This window comes from Acanthochromis polyacanthus, chromosome 11 (genome assembly GCF_021347895.1).
Source record: "Acanthochromis polyacanthus isolate Apoly-LR-REF ecotype Palm Island chromosome 11, KAUST_Apoly_ChrSc, whole genome shotgun sequence".
NCBI classification, from domain to species: domain Eukaryota; kingdom Metazoa; phylum Chordata; class Actinopteri; family Pomacentridae; genus Acanthochromis; species Acanthochromis polyacanthus.
The window spans coordinates 30,071,994-30,091,246 of NC_067123.1; the positions used below are offsets into that span (position 1 = coordinate 30,071,994).

A 19,253-nucleotide genomic window follows, 5' to 3' on the forward strand; every position below is an offset into this window, starting at 1 on the left:
TTAGAATGTGCAGGAAAAATTGCAGGCACAAATCTAAATGACCCACAGAGTCACAAAGAGAATTGTTTAGCGAGTTGAGGTTGCTTCCATTTGGTCAAAGATAGAATCTGCTGAGATGCAGGAACAATAGATTGAAGAACTCATTTGTATTAACTGCTGGCTGTGCAACTAATTACCCTTACTTAGTTACATTCCATCGCTGCATTTAACAAAACATCAAAATCTATGCTGTGACAGTGTTAAAACCCAAATGCACACATAATAAGAGACGTGCCATACCCTGGAAAAGATATCTGATCTTTATTACAATGACATGACAGGGGAATCACAACATGAGGGTTACATTCTAGTCAAGAAAAATCATTTAAAACACTATTTTTCCACAGGCCTCTGATACTTATCTTCTCCCCTTTATGCGTAACATTTCACTCTGCCCTGCCAATGGATGAAAACTGCATACATGTTGACTAGATATGGAATGCTTTGTGATGCACAGATATATCTGACTTAAATTAAAACAACAAAAGAGACAATTCATACAAAATTGTCATACAAAATATCAAACAAATAAAAGGAATTCCTTACCATCCCTCCCCTCAGACTTTCCTAACACATTGATAAAGGCACCTAATCTAAAACATTCTTTAATTTGACCACATTAAGGCACATGTTAGTGGAAACATGGAAACCAGTTTGAGGAAACAGACATGGATGCGGCATTTTTTTTCTAAACATGAAAAAGAAGAAAACGGACCTCTGTTCAGTTATTGCAGAAGTGTCAATCTTCTTAAACCTGAAATAGCAGTGTCTGTGTCTGTACATAATCTAGTCAGTTACCACACAGGTCCACGGGGTTCACTGACAGTTTTTAAAGACTGTATTTAAAATGTCGTCTGATAACCTGTCGCACCTGTGAACCTCTCTGTATCGTCGCATTTATCTCCGGCAAACAGTCGATCCACTAAAATGCTCTTCTCAGAAAGAGAAATCAAAGGACCTGAACATATATGGCAGCTGAACAGATCATGTACCCACTCGACTTCCCCCCACCCCAACACAACCATCTACATCTTCTTTCAGTTCCTTGTTGTCATGGTTACAGAGTAAAGCAACATTACTGCGAGGCCTGACCAGAAGAGCTCCGAATCTGCTCTTCAACGCGGTTAACTGATCTGTCCTGAATGGGCTGCAGCGATCAATGATCAAAGAGTCTTTAAAAACTGTTAAACAAGGAAATGATATGTTTCTTTATATCTGTGCAACAAATACACTGAACGCATGTATGTGTACTACGACATGCCTGTCAGTGTATTTGTATGCATGTGTCTATCTCTGTCTCTGTCCATTTATTGCTCCACGTCTGTCCTACGCTTGTGTGGTCACAGGTTCTCTCCGGGTTGGTACTGCGGCTCTGTGGCAGTGAAGTAATCCTCAAGGAAGGATTGGAGGTACTCAAAGGTGTGCCTCTCATCGGCCTCCCGCCTCCAGCACTGCACCATCAGTTCATGGAGCGAGGCGGGGCAGCCCGGGGCACAGGGCATCCGATAGCCCCTCTCCACCTGCTCCAGCACCTCACGGTTGTTCATGCCTAGAGGGGTGGCGGAGGGAGGGAGGATGTGGATGTGGGAGACAAAAGGTTTGATTAAAGACACTGTGGATACAGAGGCAACACTGACAAGAATAAAATTGTAGTGGTGAGAATATTTGACCTGATTGCATCACTTTCAGTATTATGTTTAATTAAAATTACAGCAGGGGAATCCGGACTAAACATGTAAGTGACTCAAATAAATAACTGTATGTGATGTATTCATTAACTGTATTATAAAGGGCTTTAAGCTCGAAAGAATAACAAAACAACTGTGAGTAAATTTAACGAGTTTAAATAAATTACAGGCACATAGAGCACACATGGCTTCAGCAAACTATCAAACAGCTATAAACTGGCAACAGGTCTTACATGGTGCTGTCGGTGTGTATTATATGCAGTTTTCTTTACTTATCGTCAAATCGTTTAAATCACTGCATCCCTGTTTCTATATTTTTCAGCAGAGTTCAGATATTGCTCCCATTTCACCAGTTTCACATCATTCTTCTGACCATCTGTGAGTTCTGATTATTGATTAGTCTCTTCATATTTGATTTAATTCATAATAAATCTGTATAAAATGTGCTATATCAAAATGGTGCAGCTAAATTGGCTGTGACTCCTTTGTAAAAGCGATTTTTAATCTCAGCGAGACTGTCAATAGCTCAAAATGTAAAATGTTTGACGGATAAGAACAATACAATGTAAGTGCCACAGAAAACTCAAAATTACCATTTCTATTTTTCAATCAATATATTCGGTTAAAGCAGCAATTTTGTAAATGTATCAATAATAATGTGCAAGTGAAAGAAATTTAGAATTTATTGCACCCATTGAAATAAGTGCTAAAGGACATACAGTGCAGTAAAACCAGGAAACGGCATGATCTGCATGCTAATTTACACAGCAGGGTGGCAGGTGCTTAAGAAAGAGTCACCCTTCTTTCTCCATTTACTCGTAATGCTCTATTGAGCAAGGTGCTTAAGCCATGAAATCTCCAGTGGAGCTGTTTAGTGACCAACAGCACCATAATGAGGTTTGTTTGGTGTGAAAATGTAAGCCAACCCCTCAAGCCTCTGTCATATGCAACTATTTTTCCAGATAGTTGCTATGTAAGACTCTAGTTGAAAATATGCAGAGAATTTTCACTGTTTCTGATTATAAACCTGGAAAATTAAAACGTACTGAACGAGCAGAGCATCATTTAGTACCTGGATACGGCACACGTCCCTTAGTGATGAGTTCAGTTAGTAGGATGCCAAAGCTCCAGACATCAGACTTGATGGTAAAGCGTCCGTACAGTGCGGCTTCTGGAGCCGTCCACTTAATGGGAAACTTTGCTCCTGAAACCATGGCAACACAGTAAAGATGCATAATCATATAATTATGACAGGTTAGGTATAAAAATATAGGCATGGAAGCAGAAGTAGACACCTTTAATCATAGCACTCTGCAAGCGTAGCACTCCTCATACACACTTAATATGACATCCTCCTACCTTGTCTGGCTGTGTACTCGTTGTCCTCAATGAGCCGAGCCAGGCCAAAGTCAGCGATCTTGCACACCAGATTGTCTCCAACAAGGATGTTGGCTGCTCGCAGGTCACGATGGATGTAGTTCATGCGTTCAATGTACGCCATTCCAGCTGCAATCTGCACACCCACAGAGACAAAAAGTGTTCAGATCTGCACTGGAAGTATAAGCTTCTTCTAGCTTGTCACAGTGCGTTTGTGTCGGTCTTTAACTCGCCTGTGCAGCCATGTCCACCAGCTGAGGCAGCTTCAGGCTCTGCCCCTCTCCATCTTTCAAGAAGTCCAACAAGCTTCCTGAAAAAGAAAGAGGGACAAGTATGATCATGACAGTCCCTTATGCCTACTGTTTCCAGCACATCTTCTGTCGTGTTCAAAACTATACATTGACGCAAACATCATGCTAGGTGCAAGTAAATTCACACTGTGATACATTTTAGTAAAGTCTTCTGCACAAACACATTACAGTTTCAACTTTTGCCTCAGTATTTATAGTTTTTAGTGAATGTTGAAGCAATATTTTGCCTGCCCCCAGGCCATCTCCACTGCAAGTCAAATGTCATGCTCAGAGAACCAAAGAGTCTTCCACATTACAAAACGTCTCCCCGATCACCACCCTTCTGCCAAATTTTTAATGTGTTGAGTAAATGTCTTCGGTGTTGACAGTTTATGTTTTACTCCTGTTTGTTAGTTAGGTGCATGCTGAGAAAGCTACCTCAAACATGTCATTTCACAAGATGGATGAGAGTTGAGACAGTGGGCAATTAAAAAGTGAAAGTGTTTGGTGCAGACCCAGACACAGGATTTATTTATTTATTGGAAAGATTTCTTTACAAGTTAGGGTGCTTCTGAGAATAGAGCATTTTCAGAAGCACCCTATTATTTTCTCATGAACTACTGCACTCACGTAAATTATAGAAATCTACTGTGTCCCCTGATTGTCATAATTCATATTTCAATGTAATGCAAGTGAAAATTTAAAAAAAAATCAAAACATAGTTATTTTCAATATTTCTATTGTACTGTTGTAATTTTAGTTATATTAATGTATTACTAAAGCAAATTGAGAATTTGTGCATCCTTGGTGGTGAATGAATGCTTTTCAGTTTTTTTTTTCAATTTCTGCAGCATTCAATTCAGAAGCTCAGCATCATTGAGGCCTCCAGCGCCTCCTGTAAGGGCAGCAGTTCATATCTACAATACGTCAGAGTCGTGACAGTTTATTCAGCCTGATACCTTGGCTCATGAACTCAGTAATAATGTAAATGGGCTCCTCAGACACAACGGCGTAGAGCTGCACCAACTTGTCATGACGGAGTCTCTTCATGATCTGAGCCTCCTCCAGGAAGGCCTCAGGGGACATGGTTCCTGGCTTCAGAGTCTTCACCGCTACCTTGGTGGTGCCGTTCCACATGCCTGGCATACAGACAAGCGGATGTTAATGCACGCACAGAGCATGAACACACACACACACACACACACACACACACACGGAGATACTGCACTTTCTGTCATAGTGACGACTGCATACACACACAGCATATATACCAAGTAGATGGAAACATACAGAATAATGCACAACCACAACATGCAGGCTGTAACAAACAGACACACGTGGTCACATTTCTGGTGGATGCATATGATTGTTAGTTTGGAGAGCATGCATGACATGACAGGGTGAGGTTAGGAGGGTGGGAGGGAGGTTTCTGGTCTTACATCAACACCAGCAGCACCTGAGTTACATGGACAGGCACAGAGCACGGCTGGCCTCAGGGAGAAACTCTGCACAGCTCAGAAACCCAACACACTCAAATTCAGTCAGGGAAATTGTATGACAGCTTTGACAGAAATTGGTCATAGGTGTAATTGCAAAAAACATCCTGTGGGAAATACCAGCTAATATGTGAAAAGATTTGCTTACATAAACTGACATAAATGGCCATCCACAGCCAGACACTGAGCATTACCAACAATCTTTGCCACAGGACAGTAGCGGACGCAGCAGAGGACAATGCTAGACAGACAGTTTTCCCTCTAAGCCTGTAGAAGGTGTCAGGGGTTGCCGGTATCAGTCTCACCCATCCACACGTCCCCAAAGCAGCCCTGTCCAAGCTTCCTTTGCATGGACAGCGTTTCTCTTGAGACCTCCCAGGCATCCCGCCCAAGACCCATGGTGAGCGGGGTGGAGTTGGGACACGGCTTTGTCAGGTAATAACACAGCCCATCATTACAGCCTGAGAGGGGGAGGAGGTGGGTGAAAAAAGAGGGTTGAGACGAAGGTTAGGGAGGAGAGGAGTGGGTGATTGAGAATGGGAGAAAAGAAGTGCAGTGATGGGTGGAAAGATGGAAGAAAGATGGGTGGGGGGGTGACAAAGAGGTGTAGTGAGATGATGAAACATGCACATGCAATCATGGTGGACGAAGGGAGTAGCTCTGCACACCTGGATAAAAAATAAAATCCCATTTTTATTAATTACCCCTGCCTCTGCGGGATCTTTCTCACATACATTTCTTTTCTTCTTTTTTTTTTGAGAATCTGGTGCAGAGTACTTCTTTATTTTCTGCGTCTGTGTGGTTGGATCCCAAGGTGTATTTGTTGCAAGCATAGGCAGACAACAAAGACAGATCACAGGGCTTTACAGTTCTTGTAAGGTCTTCACACCAGAAATGTTTACTGATGTTCTTCAAACTCAACCAATGCTCAAACGTATTATATGTACCTGCTGCTGTTGCTGCTTAAATATTGTTTTATTCAGGTGTGCTTCAGCTGTTACCTCCCCCGCCCCCTCATCAGCACAGCCCCATTGGTCCTACCCATCCAGACTTCTCCGAACTGGCCGTTTCCCAGTTTCTTAATCAGCTGGAGAGATTCACGGGGAATCTCCCACATATCCTTGGTCTTCACTGATAAGTCAGCCAGCTTAGGCATGCCCCGCTTACAGCTGCCAATCAAACGGCAGCACAGTCCTGCCGCTCTCTCTGAGAGAGAGAGATGCAAACAGACAGGCAAAAAGAGGAAACAAGAAGAAAAGAAAACAGAGCAAGTGCAGAGATAAAGAAAGGACAAGACAGGTTGCTCATGTGCTTATGCAATTGACAAGCAAACCAAAAACTGAAGAACAAAGACACAAGGACACTTCAGCACGGCAGACAGAAACACACAGTCTGAGCAAATAAAAAAGGCAATAAAAGAAATCTACAATTATTAAGAGAACTGATGTGATACATGCTGCTAGATCTCTCAGGTTGATGATCCCACACTGCAGAATTTGATATCAGCATTAGCCACTAGGGGGCAGATTAACATTGACAGAGAACAGAGGAAGTAGAGGGTGTGAACCCTTCTTCTCACACAAACTTCTAAAATAAGCTTAAAAAGTTACTAATGGTCAGTAGTTAAAAAAAGTTTTCAAACCCCTTCGCTATTTTACCACAATCTAAAGACGACTAATTTCAAGCCCAACTGATGTAAGAACGGAAATGTGGCCAGTCTGTTATTATCAACCTGCATTTTAAGTATCAAAAAAAGCATTCATTAGGCCACATCTATACTTGCTTAGAGTTCTGTATTTCATATATATCACATAAGTAGTCACTGTTTATTGATGCATGTACAGACTTTCAGTGTTACAGCTGGTTGAAGTGGAACTCGTTTTAATTACTTTATGACATACTGCCGGGTACTTTTGTACACTGGGTGATATTTTATGAGCATTCATTTAAATGTAAAATCTGAATCGGCCAAGCTAAAAAAGGATTTTTTTTCCTCTAATATGCAGAAAAATAGAAGTCTAAGCCACGATTAAACAGAGATACTCAAGTAAGTATGAACATCACACTGCTTCACATGTAAAGCACTTCAGTTAATGTGCTTACTTTGTAGCACTGATAATAGTGTAATTATGAATACAAGTGCAAACAGAATGAGATTTAAATTATTTGGTGAACGAATATGTGCAGAATCAAAGGAAATTTAGGACTGAAGCCATGGAAACAGGAGCTTTGCAGCATGAGGATACTTCACTCTGAAGGAAAGGCAAAAAAGAAATGGAAGAATTTGTGTCCTTGTGTTCATGTGTGTTACCTGTGTAGTGCTCTACCAGCTGCTGCACAGTGTCAAACTGTGATCTGGTGGTGATGTAGTAGCCACCGTTGTCTAGTTTACGAATCTTATAATGTTTGACGTGTTCTCCCTTGTTGTCGTCCCAGTCACGAATGGACAGCGAGTAAGCGCCTGTAAAGAGATCAGGGAAGTAGGGGAACGGGGAAGGTAAAGCGAGGACAAAAAGGCACAAACTGGGTTGAAGTTATTGACAGAAAGAGAGAAAGATATTACATATTCAGAGGAGTTGACCTCTTTAGAGAAAGAGAGCATGTTTGAGTGTGTGGTTTCCTCACCCTTGGTGGTCTCACTCTCACGTATGAGGAAAGTGCCCCTCTGGTTGCCATGACCCAGCAGCTGTCTCTCCGCGTCCTTCCTCCCCATCTTCCCAAAATACCACCTGTCACCATAACAACACCACATGGGTCACTGCAGCAACAGAACACCTCACTTAACCTCTGCCTTCAGACTAAATGTCAATCACTGAGACAATCTTACAGCTAAACTATCAGTCCTTATACTCTGTCAAACACAGTGTCACTAATGTGTTTGTGTGTGTTTGCGTGCACACTCACTCCTCGGCTTGTATGGAGTCCACGGGAGCTACGTAGTTGGAGGGGATGTAACCTGAGTTTCCAGTGTCCAAAGAGCGAGCTTCCCACCAGTCGCCCTCTCTACAAAATCACATACAAAATGTTTTTTTTTACTTGTACAGATGCAAAACATCACATACATATGGAGCAGCAGTGGTTCGTTGTGACAGATGGCACAGTGAGCTCACAGTTCAGTATGATACAATAGTGTTAAAAATACTTCAAGTTTACAACTTCTAACCAAGTTATATAGATTTAAATATAAAGTGCAGAAAATATAAACTCTTATGGGAAATATAGGATCTTTTTTAGTAATCTGATCTTCATAAAACTAAGCAGAAAACTAAAAGAAGCAAAGACCAAAAGAAAATAAGGAACACAACTTCAAACTTGGCTGGTGTTAAAAAAAACACTTGCAAACACGTCTGTTTCGCTTTCGATTCTAAACAGAAATATTATCACATGAATTCATTTCAGATTTCTGGGAAAAATACTAAATGTTTTGAACGAACACAAGCGTGTCAACATTGCCAGCAGCTACTGAGACCTCTGACAGTTTGCAGTGTTAATGGGTGCCATTTAATTGCAGCCTGTGGAATTTAATGTATGCAAACAAAATTAATTACCTTTTGGAAGTCATAACTGATTTAATTTAACACATTTAACAGATCACATTAACATTCGTTTATCAGCTCCTGATGCATATTGTCAGAAATATGAATGACAATTATATTTTCATTTGTTACTTCAATCCTATTTGTGAAGTTTTTTTCTATTTAAAATACCAACATTTGCAAACAAATACAAATACAGTGACTTTTGTGTGCATTGGTACTCACGTGTTGTTGACGATTTGGAATTTCTCTCCTTTTTGGAAAGTGAGGTCATCTTCAGTACGAGCGTCGTAGTCGTACAAAGCTATAAAGAGAGTGACTCCACCACCTGTATGTGCATTAAATAAGATAATTATCAGCTTCCAGTTATACACACAAGGGTTGTTTTTGCTGTTTGACGAGATCTCAGATATTTGAGTTTGAAGATGGAATCAAGTTGACTGTAAACACAAACTCTATGACAGAAACAACAATCAGTGAAGAAGTGCTCGAGAGGTTGAATTTGATCTGTTCCTGATTAATGAAAAACTGTACTTGTTAATTATTACATTGATTTTTACCCCTTAGTGCTTAGGTAATGTAATATTATAGACATTTTTGCCAACCTCCAGGCCGCTGGTGTGAGCTGGAGTTGGGGAAGATGGTGCTGGAGGGGAAGGGTGTGTTGAAGTCTGGGATTGTCACAGTGGGGTCAGGACAGTAACGGCCCGGAATCCCGGCCGCGGACGACCCTCCATCTGCGTTGCTAGGAGACAGATCTGTAATGTCTACGGCTGCTGATGTTGCTGTTACTGCTTTGGCAGACTTTTTCTGCTTGCAACAGGCACACCCCATAATAACCAGCACGGAGACGGCGTCTGCGAAAGCAAGCAGAGTTACAGTAACGTGCCACAACTAACATTAAGTCAATTTTGTCTTCTCTTTGTTGCTGTTTGAGCCTATTTAATAGGATTTCAAGCTGCGCACAGAGTATAGAAGGCTTTTAGTACTTGAAGTATGCATAACGGTGAGACTGTGCATATTCACACGCAGTCATAATTAACACATGCTAATTTAGGTGCAGGCAGATGTGTGTTGTAGTGATGTGTTAGTGTACAACTCCTCTTGTGGTGTACCTATAAGTGGATGTCAGTGTATAAATAGGAAATCAATGACAATATAGTAAAGCACCATTTTAACTAGATACACTTCATTATTATGACTATGGACAATGTGTTAGAGAAAGAAGTGAGTATATTTAAGCTGCAGAAGCTGAAACAGTCTGATTTGGAGTCCAGAGTATGTGTCAAAGAAAAAAGAACAGATCCTACATTTCCCATCAATCAACTTGATAATATATTGAAAAACACATTCTAACACCTTTATGTGTCAAACTTTGCAAAATATCCCAAGACACATCATAGATAAACTTCATGTGTTTAATCATAGTAACAACTTCACTCCTTAATTGACTGCAGGATCACAATCTATAGACACAATAAAAATAACAGTAACAAATAAGAATTATATCAATTTCAGTATTACTGTAGGTAATCCCCTAAAGCCTGTCAATGCAGACTGAGACTTCAAACACAAGCTCGTTGAAAGTGAAAGCAACACAGGTTAACAACATCTAGTGAGTGAAAAAAAGTATAGAGAACTGTGAAGAGAGAAGTAACTAACTTTAAATAAAAAAAAAACTTAACTTCCCTCGAGCAGGAGGAGGAGGAGGAGGAAGAAGAAGAGGGGGTGGAGGAAGGGCGGGAAAGAGAAGTTAACTTTTTCTCACCTGATGTCTTCCTCTGTCAGATCATCTGTCAATCACCATCGCCACTGAAAAAAAGACGGAAGGAGTGAGTGACAAGGGCTGGAATGAGAGAGCAGGGCAAAGAGAGGATGAGTGGCAGAGAACCGGAGAGGGAAAAGGTGGTGGAGAATGTGAGAGAAAGGCTCAAGAGCGGTAAAGCGTGAATAAAGAGAAGCGTGAAGGCAGACGCGAGGAGACAGAGAAGTTAGGAAAAAAATGGAGTCAGAGACGGCTTCAGATAAGGAAAGACAGAGAGAGATGTGAGGTTAGCCACTTCCCTTTTTGCTTTGCTGTTTCGAGAGGGTACTCAGTCACTCTCTCTGGTCAACAGCTGTGTGTGTGTGTGTGTGTGTGTGTGTGTGTGTGTGTGTGTGTGTGTGTGTGTGTGTTGTGTGAGTGAACATGTCTGTGTGCGTGTCTGTGCGCATGTCTGTGAACGTGGCTGCATGTGTGTGGGTGTGGGGGTTTGTGGTGAAATGACTCTGTAAATGTCATCATTAGAAAGGGGTAACTGACAGTGACTGTCAGTAGCTTGGTGAAATGGGTTTCACAAAGATCCTTGTGTTGTAGCGCACACATGTACGCAATTTGGACTTCCAGTTTTAAGCAACCCACATTGTTTCAATAGAATGTGTGTTGACAAAGCAAAAGCTGGAGCGCACAACTAGAGGAAACAACAGACAGTAAAACATTTCAATTGCGTGCAGAGACGTGTGTATAGTTATCAACATGACCTTCCCTGATCAACATGTTTTTTTTTAACATTATTTCCTCAGCAGAACCTAAATACATGCTCCTAAGAGTCTTCCTACACTAGCTCTCTCCAAAGTTAACGCAATCAAATTAAATCTAAATGTCACAAATTAACATAGATCTTGTTTGCTTGTCTGTGATCTTTTTAACTGTTACAGTTACAATACAACCATGCTGCAGTAAACCCCTACCTTTGTGAAGACAATAATCTTCACTAATGGCTGAAACTGTTACACAGTTCAAGAAACTATTTTGGTGCCGACAAAAATGGCAAAAAATATCTCATCCAACTTCAGCGTGTGATGATTTGTTGCTTTTCTGTGTCACATGTTACAGAAAACCTCATATTTTTGGGAAAGTTGCTCAAACAAGATGAGTAATGAGATGATGTCATGTTGGGTATTAGTAAACTGTGGGGGGCTTTTAAAAAAAAACTTTTACTGACATTTTTTAGATTAAAGATTCAAAGGGTTTATTGTCATATGCACAGTGAAGAAACATGTTTCCCTGTACTATTAAATTCTTCATTTGCTATCCACAATGAATGCCAAACAGTATAAATGCCTCCATCCATCATCTTTACATCACTTAATCCCCATTAGGGTTGTAGGGGGCTGGAGTCTGTCCCAACTGACTTATGGTAAAGGCAGGGGACACCCTGGACAGGTCACCACTATCACGTTGGCTACAGAGAGACAAACAAGCGCTCTCACATTCCAGCCTATGGACAATTTAGAATTAACCTCAGTGTGTTTTTGGACTGTGGGAGGAAGCCAGAGTACCCGAAGAAAACCCACGCAGGAAACCATGCAAAATCCACACAGAAAGATCCCAGGCCCAGGCCGGGACACAAACCGGGGACATTCTAGCTGTGAGGCAACAGTGATAACCACCGATCCACCGTGTAGCCCCCAATATAAATCTAAGTACAAAAGTACAAATAAAAGCAATTTAGACATTTTAATCAAGAAAATAACTGGCACATGAACCAATAGTGAAAACAATCATCAGCTGCAGTCTGAGAATAAACACAACAGTCACGCTTGTGCACAGACTGTGTATAAAAGACGAATGTAGCCACTGTGACATCCCCCATTGGTTTGTGGACTACAGTTGTGAAACCTTGAAATCAAGTCGTCGTCATCTTGATCTTTTAAAACCGTATGTGATGACTGCAGAGTTGATCTGACTCAGAGCCTGAGCAACTTGTCAATCACAAGGGAGTCGCACTCCAAAGCATGAACTGGTTTACCGTCTGTTTTCACTAAATGGGACCATAATTTACAAAATAAGCATCATGCTGTTTTGACAGAGACTTGAAACTATCAGTGGAGACCATGAACTCATTAGCAAAATGTTTAAGGTCAAGTGAGAAGCAGGGTTATTTTCTCATAGACTTCATACAATCAGACTTCTTTTTGCAACCACAGGAGTCGCCTCCTGCTGGTTGGTAGAAAGAATGTAAGTTTAAGCAACTTCTTTGTTGACTTTAGTTTTTAGGCCTGAACGCTACGTCCATTTTCTTCATATGCTGTGTGTGTTTGATATTGTAGTTTTTACTATGTAGATTACTCTCTTTGATTTTAATTAGGTGGAAAAATATTAGAAAAACTTGTTAATGTAAGTCAATACAACTGAACAGGACCACAAACAATTACCACCAAAATAACCATAACTTTTCTGAATCATCTATAATCTTTGCAAAGTTGGATGTACCGAAGAGTTGCTATAATGTCCTACAATAGTTTGTCTGCTAAACTGACAACTAAGTGTAGAGCGGCGGTGGGATTCAAACTGACAACCTTTAAAACTGACCTAACTCCTGGATACAGCCACCCCACCTACTGAGGAATGTGGGGGAAGTCACACAGAGGAAGAACAATACAAGTTATGGCAGCGAAGGACAAAAAAATTCAGTTTCATTATGAAAAAAACAGCAGAGGTCCTGGTGAACAGCGTCAGGTTTCGAATTCCTAGAAATTCCTCACAATCTGCAACAAAAGCTATTATGGGCTACATCCAGAACAATCTGTTGCTCACTCAGTGCAAAACACGCAAAAGCTTTACATGTGCAGAATCCACACACACACACACACACACACACACACACACACACACACACACACACACTTGTTCACTATCAGACTGGCCATCATGAGAGCTGCAGGAAGTTAGCTCTGTTAGAGTTTCCTGTCCACCCCTCTGATGGCTCCCCCCTTTTCCTGGAAACTGAGGACAGGGTCCATCCACACACACACACACACAAATGGACACACTTGAGGCAGCTGCAGTGCCACAAACTCCCCCAACACATTTCCCTCACTACTGCTGCTGTTCTCTACTCGGTGCCCACACCCCTCCGACAACAACCTTCCATATTCACCCTATCCACCCATCAGCTGCTGACTTCTTTCTCATTCTGATAAACCACATAAAGGAGAAGTGACAGAGGGCGTAAAAGAAGCCTCTTCCCTTTCATCCTTATCTCTCTTCTGCCCTTTTGCTCATCTCTTTTTTCTCTCCTGCTTCTCTAGGATTGGCAGATGACCACAGACAAGACTGATACAATAACAGATATGTATTCAGACACACACACACAAACACCGGGGAGCGTTTGCAGGGCAGCCATTGTTCTCAACTGGGTTCCTGTTGACCAGATATTCTTTGCTCTTGTCTGTCTTCCTCTCTGCACACAGAAGCTGTCATAACTCAAAAAGCAGACAATAAATCAGATGACCTGAGGTGTACATACATTAAAAAACACCTTCATGAAAACAAAAACACAGTTCAGCCCTGAAGTCTTATACCACGAAGCGCAATTCACAGAAATGTAAGAAGAATAGCACTGTGCACCTACATGCTGATTCTGAATGTGTCAGGGTGTTAAAAACTGAACCACATGTGTCTCTTCTCACTCTTGTCTGTGCTTCATAATAACAATTTGGGTTTATGTTTCAATGTGTCACAAAGTTTAGAGGTACTAGTATAAAGTATGAGAGTGTGGGCAGATGGTGAGACTGGTGATGTGTGGTAAAGTGAGCTCTGTACAGTCAAACTGGTACACTGCAAACTTTTTGCTGCACAAGTAAAGTGCAGTCTGAGTTCCTCTTTGCCTCTTGAAACTAAATAGTGAAAATGAGATACAGTGAAAGGAATTACTCCTAGGTGGAATTGTGTAAGTTTAAAATTGTTAAGCATTTAAGACAAAGATAGAACTGTGTAAATAAGAACAAAATGAAGAATGTTCCATTTAAAGGCCCTTCAATCTCCAATCACAAACACACAAAACCTTCTACCTTATCTAAAATACGTTGGCCTGCTGCTACATGATGCAACAGTCAAACATTATTTCTTCATAATACAACTGCCATCAAAGGTTGCTTCTTGCCACAATATACCAAGAATACGATGACTTTTCAGTCACACTCCTTCTGCAGAATTGTCTTGTTGCCATGTTAAAATTAAACTTCATGTCACTGACTGGCTGCTGAATGTCACCGTAGATTTTTATAGCAGCACGCGAACACACAGAAAGAATAATTATAATACACTGTGACAGAGCTGCTTCCTCTGGTGAGGAGAATTGCGGAGTTGGTTTGTGATAAGTTTCTCTGCAACATCAGGTCCTTTTGCATCGGACTATTAGGTAGTTTTTTAGTGCATTTATCCCTTTGACAGCTGATATTTTTCATCTCATGTTTCACCTTAATGCCAGTATAGACTGACATTTGAAGTCACATTTGAAGACATACAGCTTCACAATTTACAGATTTTATTCGCTGCCAAAGAAACCGTCCCCAAAAAACTGTCAACTGTATGATCTCGGAAAAAAGGTGTCACTGCTGAATTTTTTAACAAACCCCTAATGAGCACCCCAGATTAATTTCAATTCATCTCCATTGGACAAGCTAGGAGGCATAAATCTTGGATCTCAAGACTCTCAAAAACTGCACAGCTGCATGTTTTTTGGTGATTTAGTGAAGCGGTTCTTTAAGTAAAGCCTAGAACTGAACTATACTACAGCTGGAGAAAGTATTCTGATAATTTAACAGTAGCTATACTAAACTTTAAATATTATCCAAGGAATGTATTCAACATTTGATTAATCAAAAGTCATTAGTATCATCAACGAAATGTGTATAAAGTTTCCCAAGTAAAAAACTTAGTACAGCACGGTTTGAAAATGCTCTTTTTGTACATTTTGCTTTAATCTTAAATGGGTAAAACTGCACTTTTCCTCCATAAATGTACATTCATGTATCTCATAAAGACAAAGTGAAAACATGTTTTTACAAATTTTTGCCAAAAAAAAGTCTCTCATTTAGAAAAATACTTAGGTCCACAAGTTAGAGTTTGTAATGTTCTTAGTTAATCATCTACAAGTTTTGCACATCTTAATTTGAACAGTTTGTCCCATTAATCTGGGACATCCTGTCAAGGTCTATCATATTGGATGTGAAGTGTCTGTGAACTGACATCTTCAGCTCTCCACAGACATTCTGTGAGGTTTATGTGAGGAGGTTTGGATGGGACATACAATGATACTCGCTCCAGTAAAGTCCTGGCCTTAGATCATTGCTGTGGTGAAAGGTGTGGCTCAGGTTGTTTCTTCAATGACTCTGTGCTTGGCTGCGTTCACCCTTCCCTTCATTCTGGCCAGCCTCACTGAGAAACACTTGGATATTGTGCTTCACTTTCGAGATGAGTAGTGCCTGGTGTTCACCGAATGTAATACTTGAATTTCTGCTCAAAAAGTCACATTCTGTTGCCTCGTTGGACCAGACAATTGACAATAATGTCAATTTTACCCACTTAAAAGTAAATCATATAACAACGTGTGCAACAAGATAAGGAGTCAGAATACTTTCTGAATGGGCTGTACACAAAAATATCAAGTCAGTGAAATATTTGTGTATTATCTGATACTATTATGGACAGATTAACATGAACCTAAGCAGCACGGTAATGTTGTGGTTGACTCAGTAGGAGATAAATTTCACTTCTTCATATAGGGTTAGGTGGTTTAAACTTGTTCTATTTATTTGACCTCATAAACTGATCAGAATATTTTGATCAGTTTACTACTATATTAGACCGCTGTTAATCTGAAAAACAGTGATTTGATATAATAGTAAAGTATAGGTATAGCATGGAAATACTCAGCACAAAGACTTCATTTTCTACAGCTTTGCCCGCTCTGAACAATATAAGGAAGCATTTAAATTCTGACCTAAAAGCTACTTGCACGCATTCAGTGCATTCTCACAAAATCACAATAACATCACCCTCCATCACCGTCGTCACACTCGCAAACATCCAAATCCAAATGACACACCCTTTCCTGCACAGTGGACTGCAGATAAGCTGCACCCAGTGGGAAAATTCACTGCAGCAACACACACATACACAGTTGTTCAAATCTGTGGTGTTTCAGGACTTTACTCTTGTTCTGTGCTGAACGAAGACTTTTCCTACTTTACTCCTCATCATCAGGGTCTTTTCTTACCTTTTCTTTCTCGCTTCTCACCCCTCTGTTTCTCCCTGACGCGCTCCCTCACCAGCAGGAAACTCCACAGGATGCAGAGTGTGAGTGGGGCAGGAATGATAGGACAATAGGACGCAAGCTGTCACCGAACCCTCAGAGCGCACACTCATAGAGCGCGTATGCACTCTAACAGAAAGGCTGAAAGGGAGCAGTGGAAAAGTAAGGTGCCTCGGTCATCGGGATGTCCTGTTTCCATATGATGTCATCATATCCTCTAGATAGAGAACACTGAGCTGACTGGTTGGATGCCGTACATGAACATTTGCAGAGGTTAAATAGTTGCGTTAAGGGTTCGAGGTCTATTACTGTGGGACCAACAAGCAGAAGAAGTGACTTCCTTCTGTCATTTTCTGGCTGAAAACATGCAGAACTCCTCGTCGACACATCAAGCTCTGGAGCTAAACTTAAATGAGAGGTCACCTGCCTCTACCCTCAGATGATTCTTGAGAAATCTGAGTGATGAAGTCCATTTCTAACCCTAAAAACGCATCCACGCCCCCTTCCTTCCTGACTAGGCCCGAGGCCAAAGACAGGAACTGATGGAGTCCGGCCTTGGACGGCCTAATCGCGTTTTTCCCATCCAAGCTTCAGAAATCTTGGACAACTCCTTCATGGCCTTAGAATAAACTTTTTACCATTTTGAATCAAACATTTATTTTGATCCACGGAAATTAAATGTGTGATTATGTAACCTGCCATCACAAAGGCAGAAGCAACACCAATCAGAACATGTTCAAGCCATAAAAACGCCTCAGATGGATGGACGTTGAGGAAACAGGCCGCCCGGCCTTTTCCTCAAGGTGGCTTCCTGTAGCTGCTCCAAATAAATCAGTCCCATTTACTGAAGAAATATTTAACGCAGTCTCACAGGCATGAGGCCCTCAGCTTAAACAAAAATTTGAGAATTTATCCATCACAAATGTAAGATAAGATATACTTTACTGTCTCCAAAGGGAAATATGCCTTAAGCAGTTGTGAATATTCACAGCTCTGTACAAATACAGACAGCATGACAGTAAAAGAAAAAATATACAACCTAAAACAATTAAAACATTCCTGTCTAAATTTCCACACATACAGACAAATCTATATGTAAATAGCGTACTTGTAAGAGCACTGTAATATAACTTAAACAGGTAAATAAGAGTTCAGATTAAATTGTTGCCTGTTGAGTGATAAAAACATCCATTTAATTCAACATTATCCAGACACTATAATAATTTCTGTTTTACCCTTTGACCTTCGTTGATTAAAAGCTACATTTTCCATCAGTACAGCCTTATGACTGACAAGCCTTAAATCTTTGCTGGCAAAGGATCCCACTTCAGAGTAGCTGACTAACTTATCTGGTGAATTCAACTCTTTCAATATGGCAGTACTGGCTTTTTCATTTTCTAAGTATCATCCTCTATGGAACCTCTCCAACATGAAGAGTGGAAGTTGTGGTAAAGGAACACTTGAATAACTTCGCACAGGCAGCTAGACAAACTTCCTTTTATTTAAGAGAAATCTCCAGAGTTACCCAATTATTACAAAAACTGACATCAGCACCCATCTGACTAATTAAGCAAGATAATGATACTTTTCTAGGTCTCTTTACCTGCCTAGGTCATATTTTAACACACACACACCGAGCACAACAGTAAAAGTTTAGGAGGTGAAATGTATCTATTAACCCAGCTAATGGAGGAAAAGTACCTTTAAATGTTACTTGTACGTGATATTCCGGTAGTTTAAAAGGGGAAACGAGGAGTTCTTGTCAAAACAACAACTAATTTAAATTAAAATACCGCGAGGCAGATGAGGCTGTTTTCAGGTATAAAAACGGTGAACGTACCTGACACAGAACTTATTACCGGGTGTCCTGGGAGTCGCGAGCGGCTGCGCTGTCCGGTGGCTCGAGAGGCGCACGGAGAAAAGGGGCGCGCTGCTCAAAAGTGAAAAAAAAGAAAAAGAAAGTGAGCGCGCGTGAGACGGCCGGAAGACTTGCACGCGCACAGTGAGGTCCAACCCAGAGGAAGGCGCGCGGACATGAGATCGCTCTAATCCAAATTCAACAGAAACAACATTATTTAGACTTAATCCTTTATAAACAATCATTTTCACCTCTCAAAATAGCAAAATCTACCTTCTAGAATTATTTTTGTCAGAGACTACCCGTTGTTTGTAATCTGAGGCCAGATTGAACAACAAAAAAATCTGTTTATTTTCGCACTGATTAAGGAATAGGAGCTCACATGCCACGGATTTTGGCACAGAAGTCCTTTTTCTAAACGCGTAAAAAAAAGAAAAGCACTGACTACGTGGTAATGTGGACCTGTGCTATCTGAAACCCGACTGTAGTGCAATCTGAGCTCTCTGTGTCTGCATGGCGTGCAGTTGCAAGGTGGGATGCGACACATTCACTCACTTCTGAGAATGACAGGAAGGCTGAATGAGATGTGTGATATCCGCGTACAAGCAAATATACAACCGGGCAGAAATTACCTACAGGAGATGGACGGAACCTGTCCTGGTATGAAGATGATCTGAGGCATGTTTCAGCTGTAACTCTAGAAAACTACACTGACTGTACAGTTCACAGACTGGTGGCTCATCAAATTTTAAAGTCTGTGTCGCCATCTTGTGGTCTGTCAATGTAACTTTTCTTCGGACTTCCCAATGTTTTCCACTGTTGGCTCAGTGTTTTTTCCTGCCAGTAAAACTAACATGTAGATACAATTCAGACAACTTCACACTACTT

The 19,253-nt window shown here is 40.9% G+C and overlaps 1 protein-coding gene across 3 annotated transcripts; it reads right to left on the reverse strand.

Moving 5' to 3' along the window:
* Nucleotides 1-276: 276 nt before the first annotated feature.
* yrk (Yes-related kinase) lies at nucleotides 277-19,146 on the reverse strand. Of its 3 annotated transcripts, XM_022198687.2 has the most exons (14): nucleotides 18,348-19,146; nucleotides 16,472-16,648; nucleotides 10,195-10,238; nucleotides 9,032-9,283; nucleotides 8,652-8,754; nucleotides 7,795-7,893; nucleotides 7,516-7,619; nucleotides 7,202-7,351; nucleotides 5,932-6,096; nucleotides 4,354-4,533; nucleotides 3,338-3,414; nucleotides 3,087-3,240; nucleotides 2,800-2,931; nucleotides 277-1,588 (listed from the first exon to the last, which is right to left on the reverse strand). In XM_022198687.2, the coding sequence occupies exons 4-14, from the start codon at nucleotides 9,258-9,260 to the stop codon at nucleotides 1,380-1,382; spliced, it is 1,602 nt and encodes a 533-aa protein (XP_022054379.1). In that variant the 5' UTR covers nucleotides 9,261-9,283; nucleotides 10,195-10,238; nucleotides 16,472-16,648; nucleotides 18,348-19,146; the 3' UTR covers nucleotides 277-1,379. The 3 variants fall into 3 exon arrangements, with proteins under 3 accessions (XP_022054379.1, XP_022054380.1, XP_022054378.1); XM_022198688.2 differs by lacking the exons at nucleotides 5,932-6,096; nucleotides 16,472-16,648 and adding an exon at nucleotides 5,196-5,351; XM_022198686.2 differs by lacking the exon at nucleotides 16,472-16,648.
* Nucleotides 19,147-19,253: the final 107 nt, after the last annotated feature.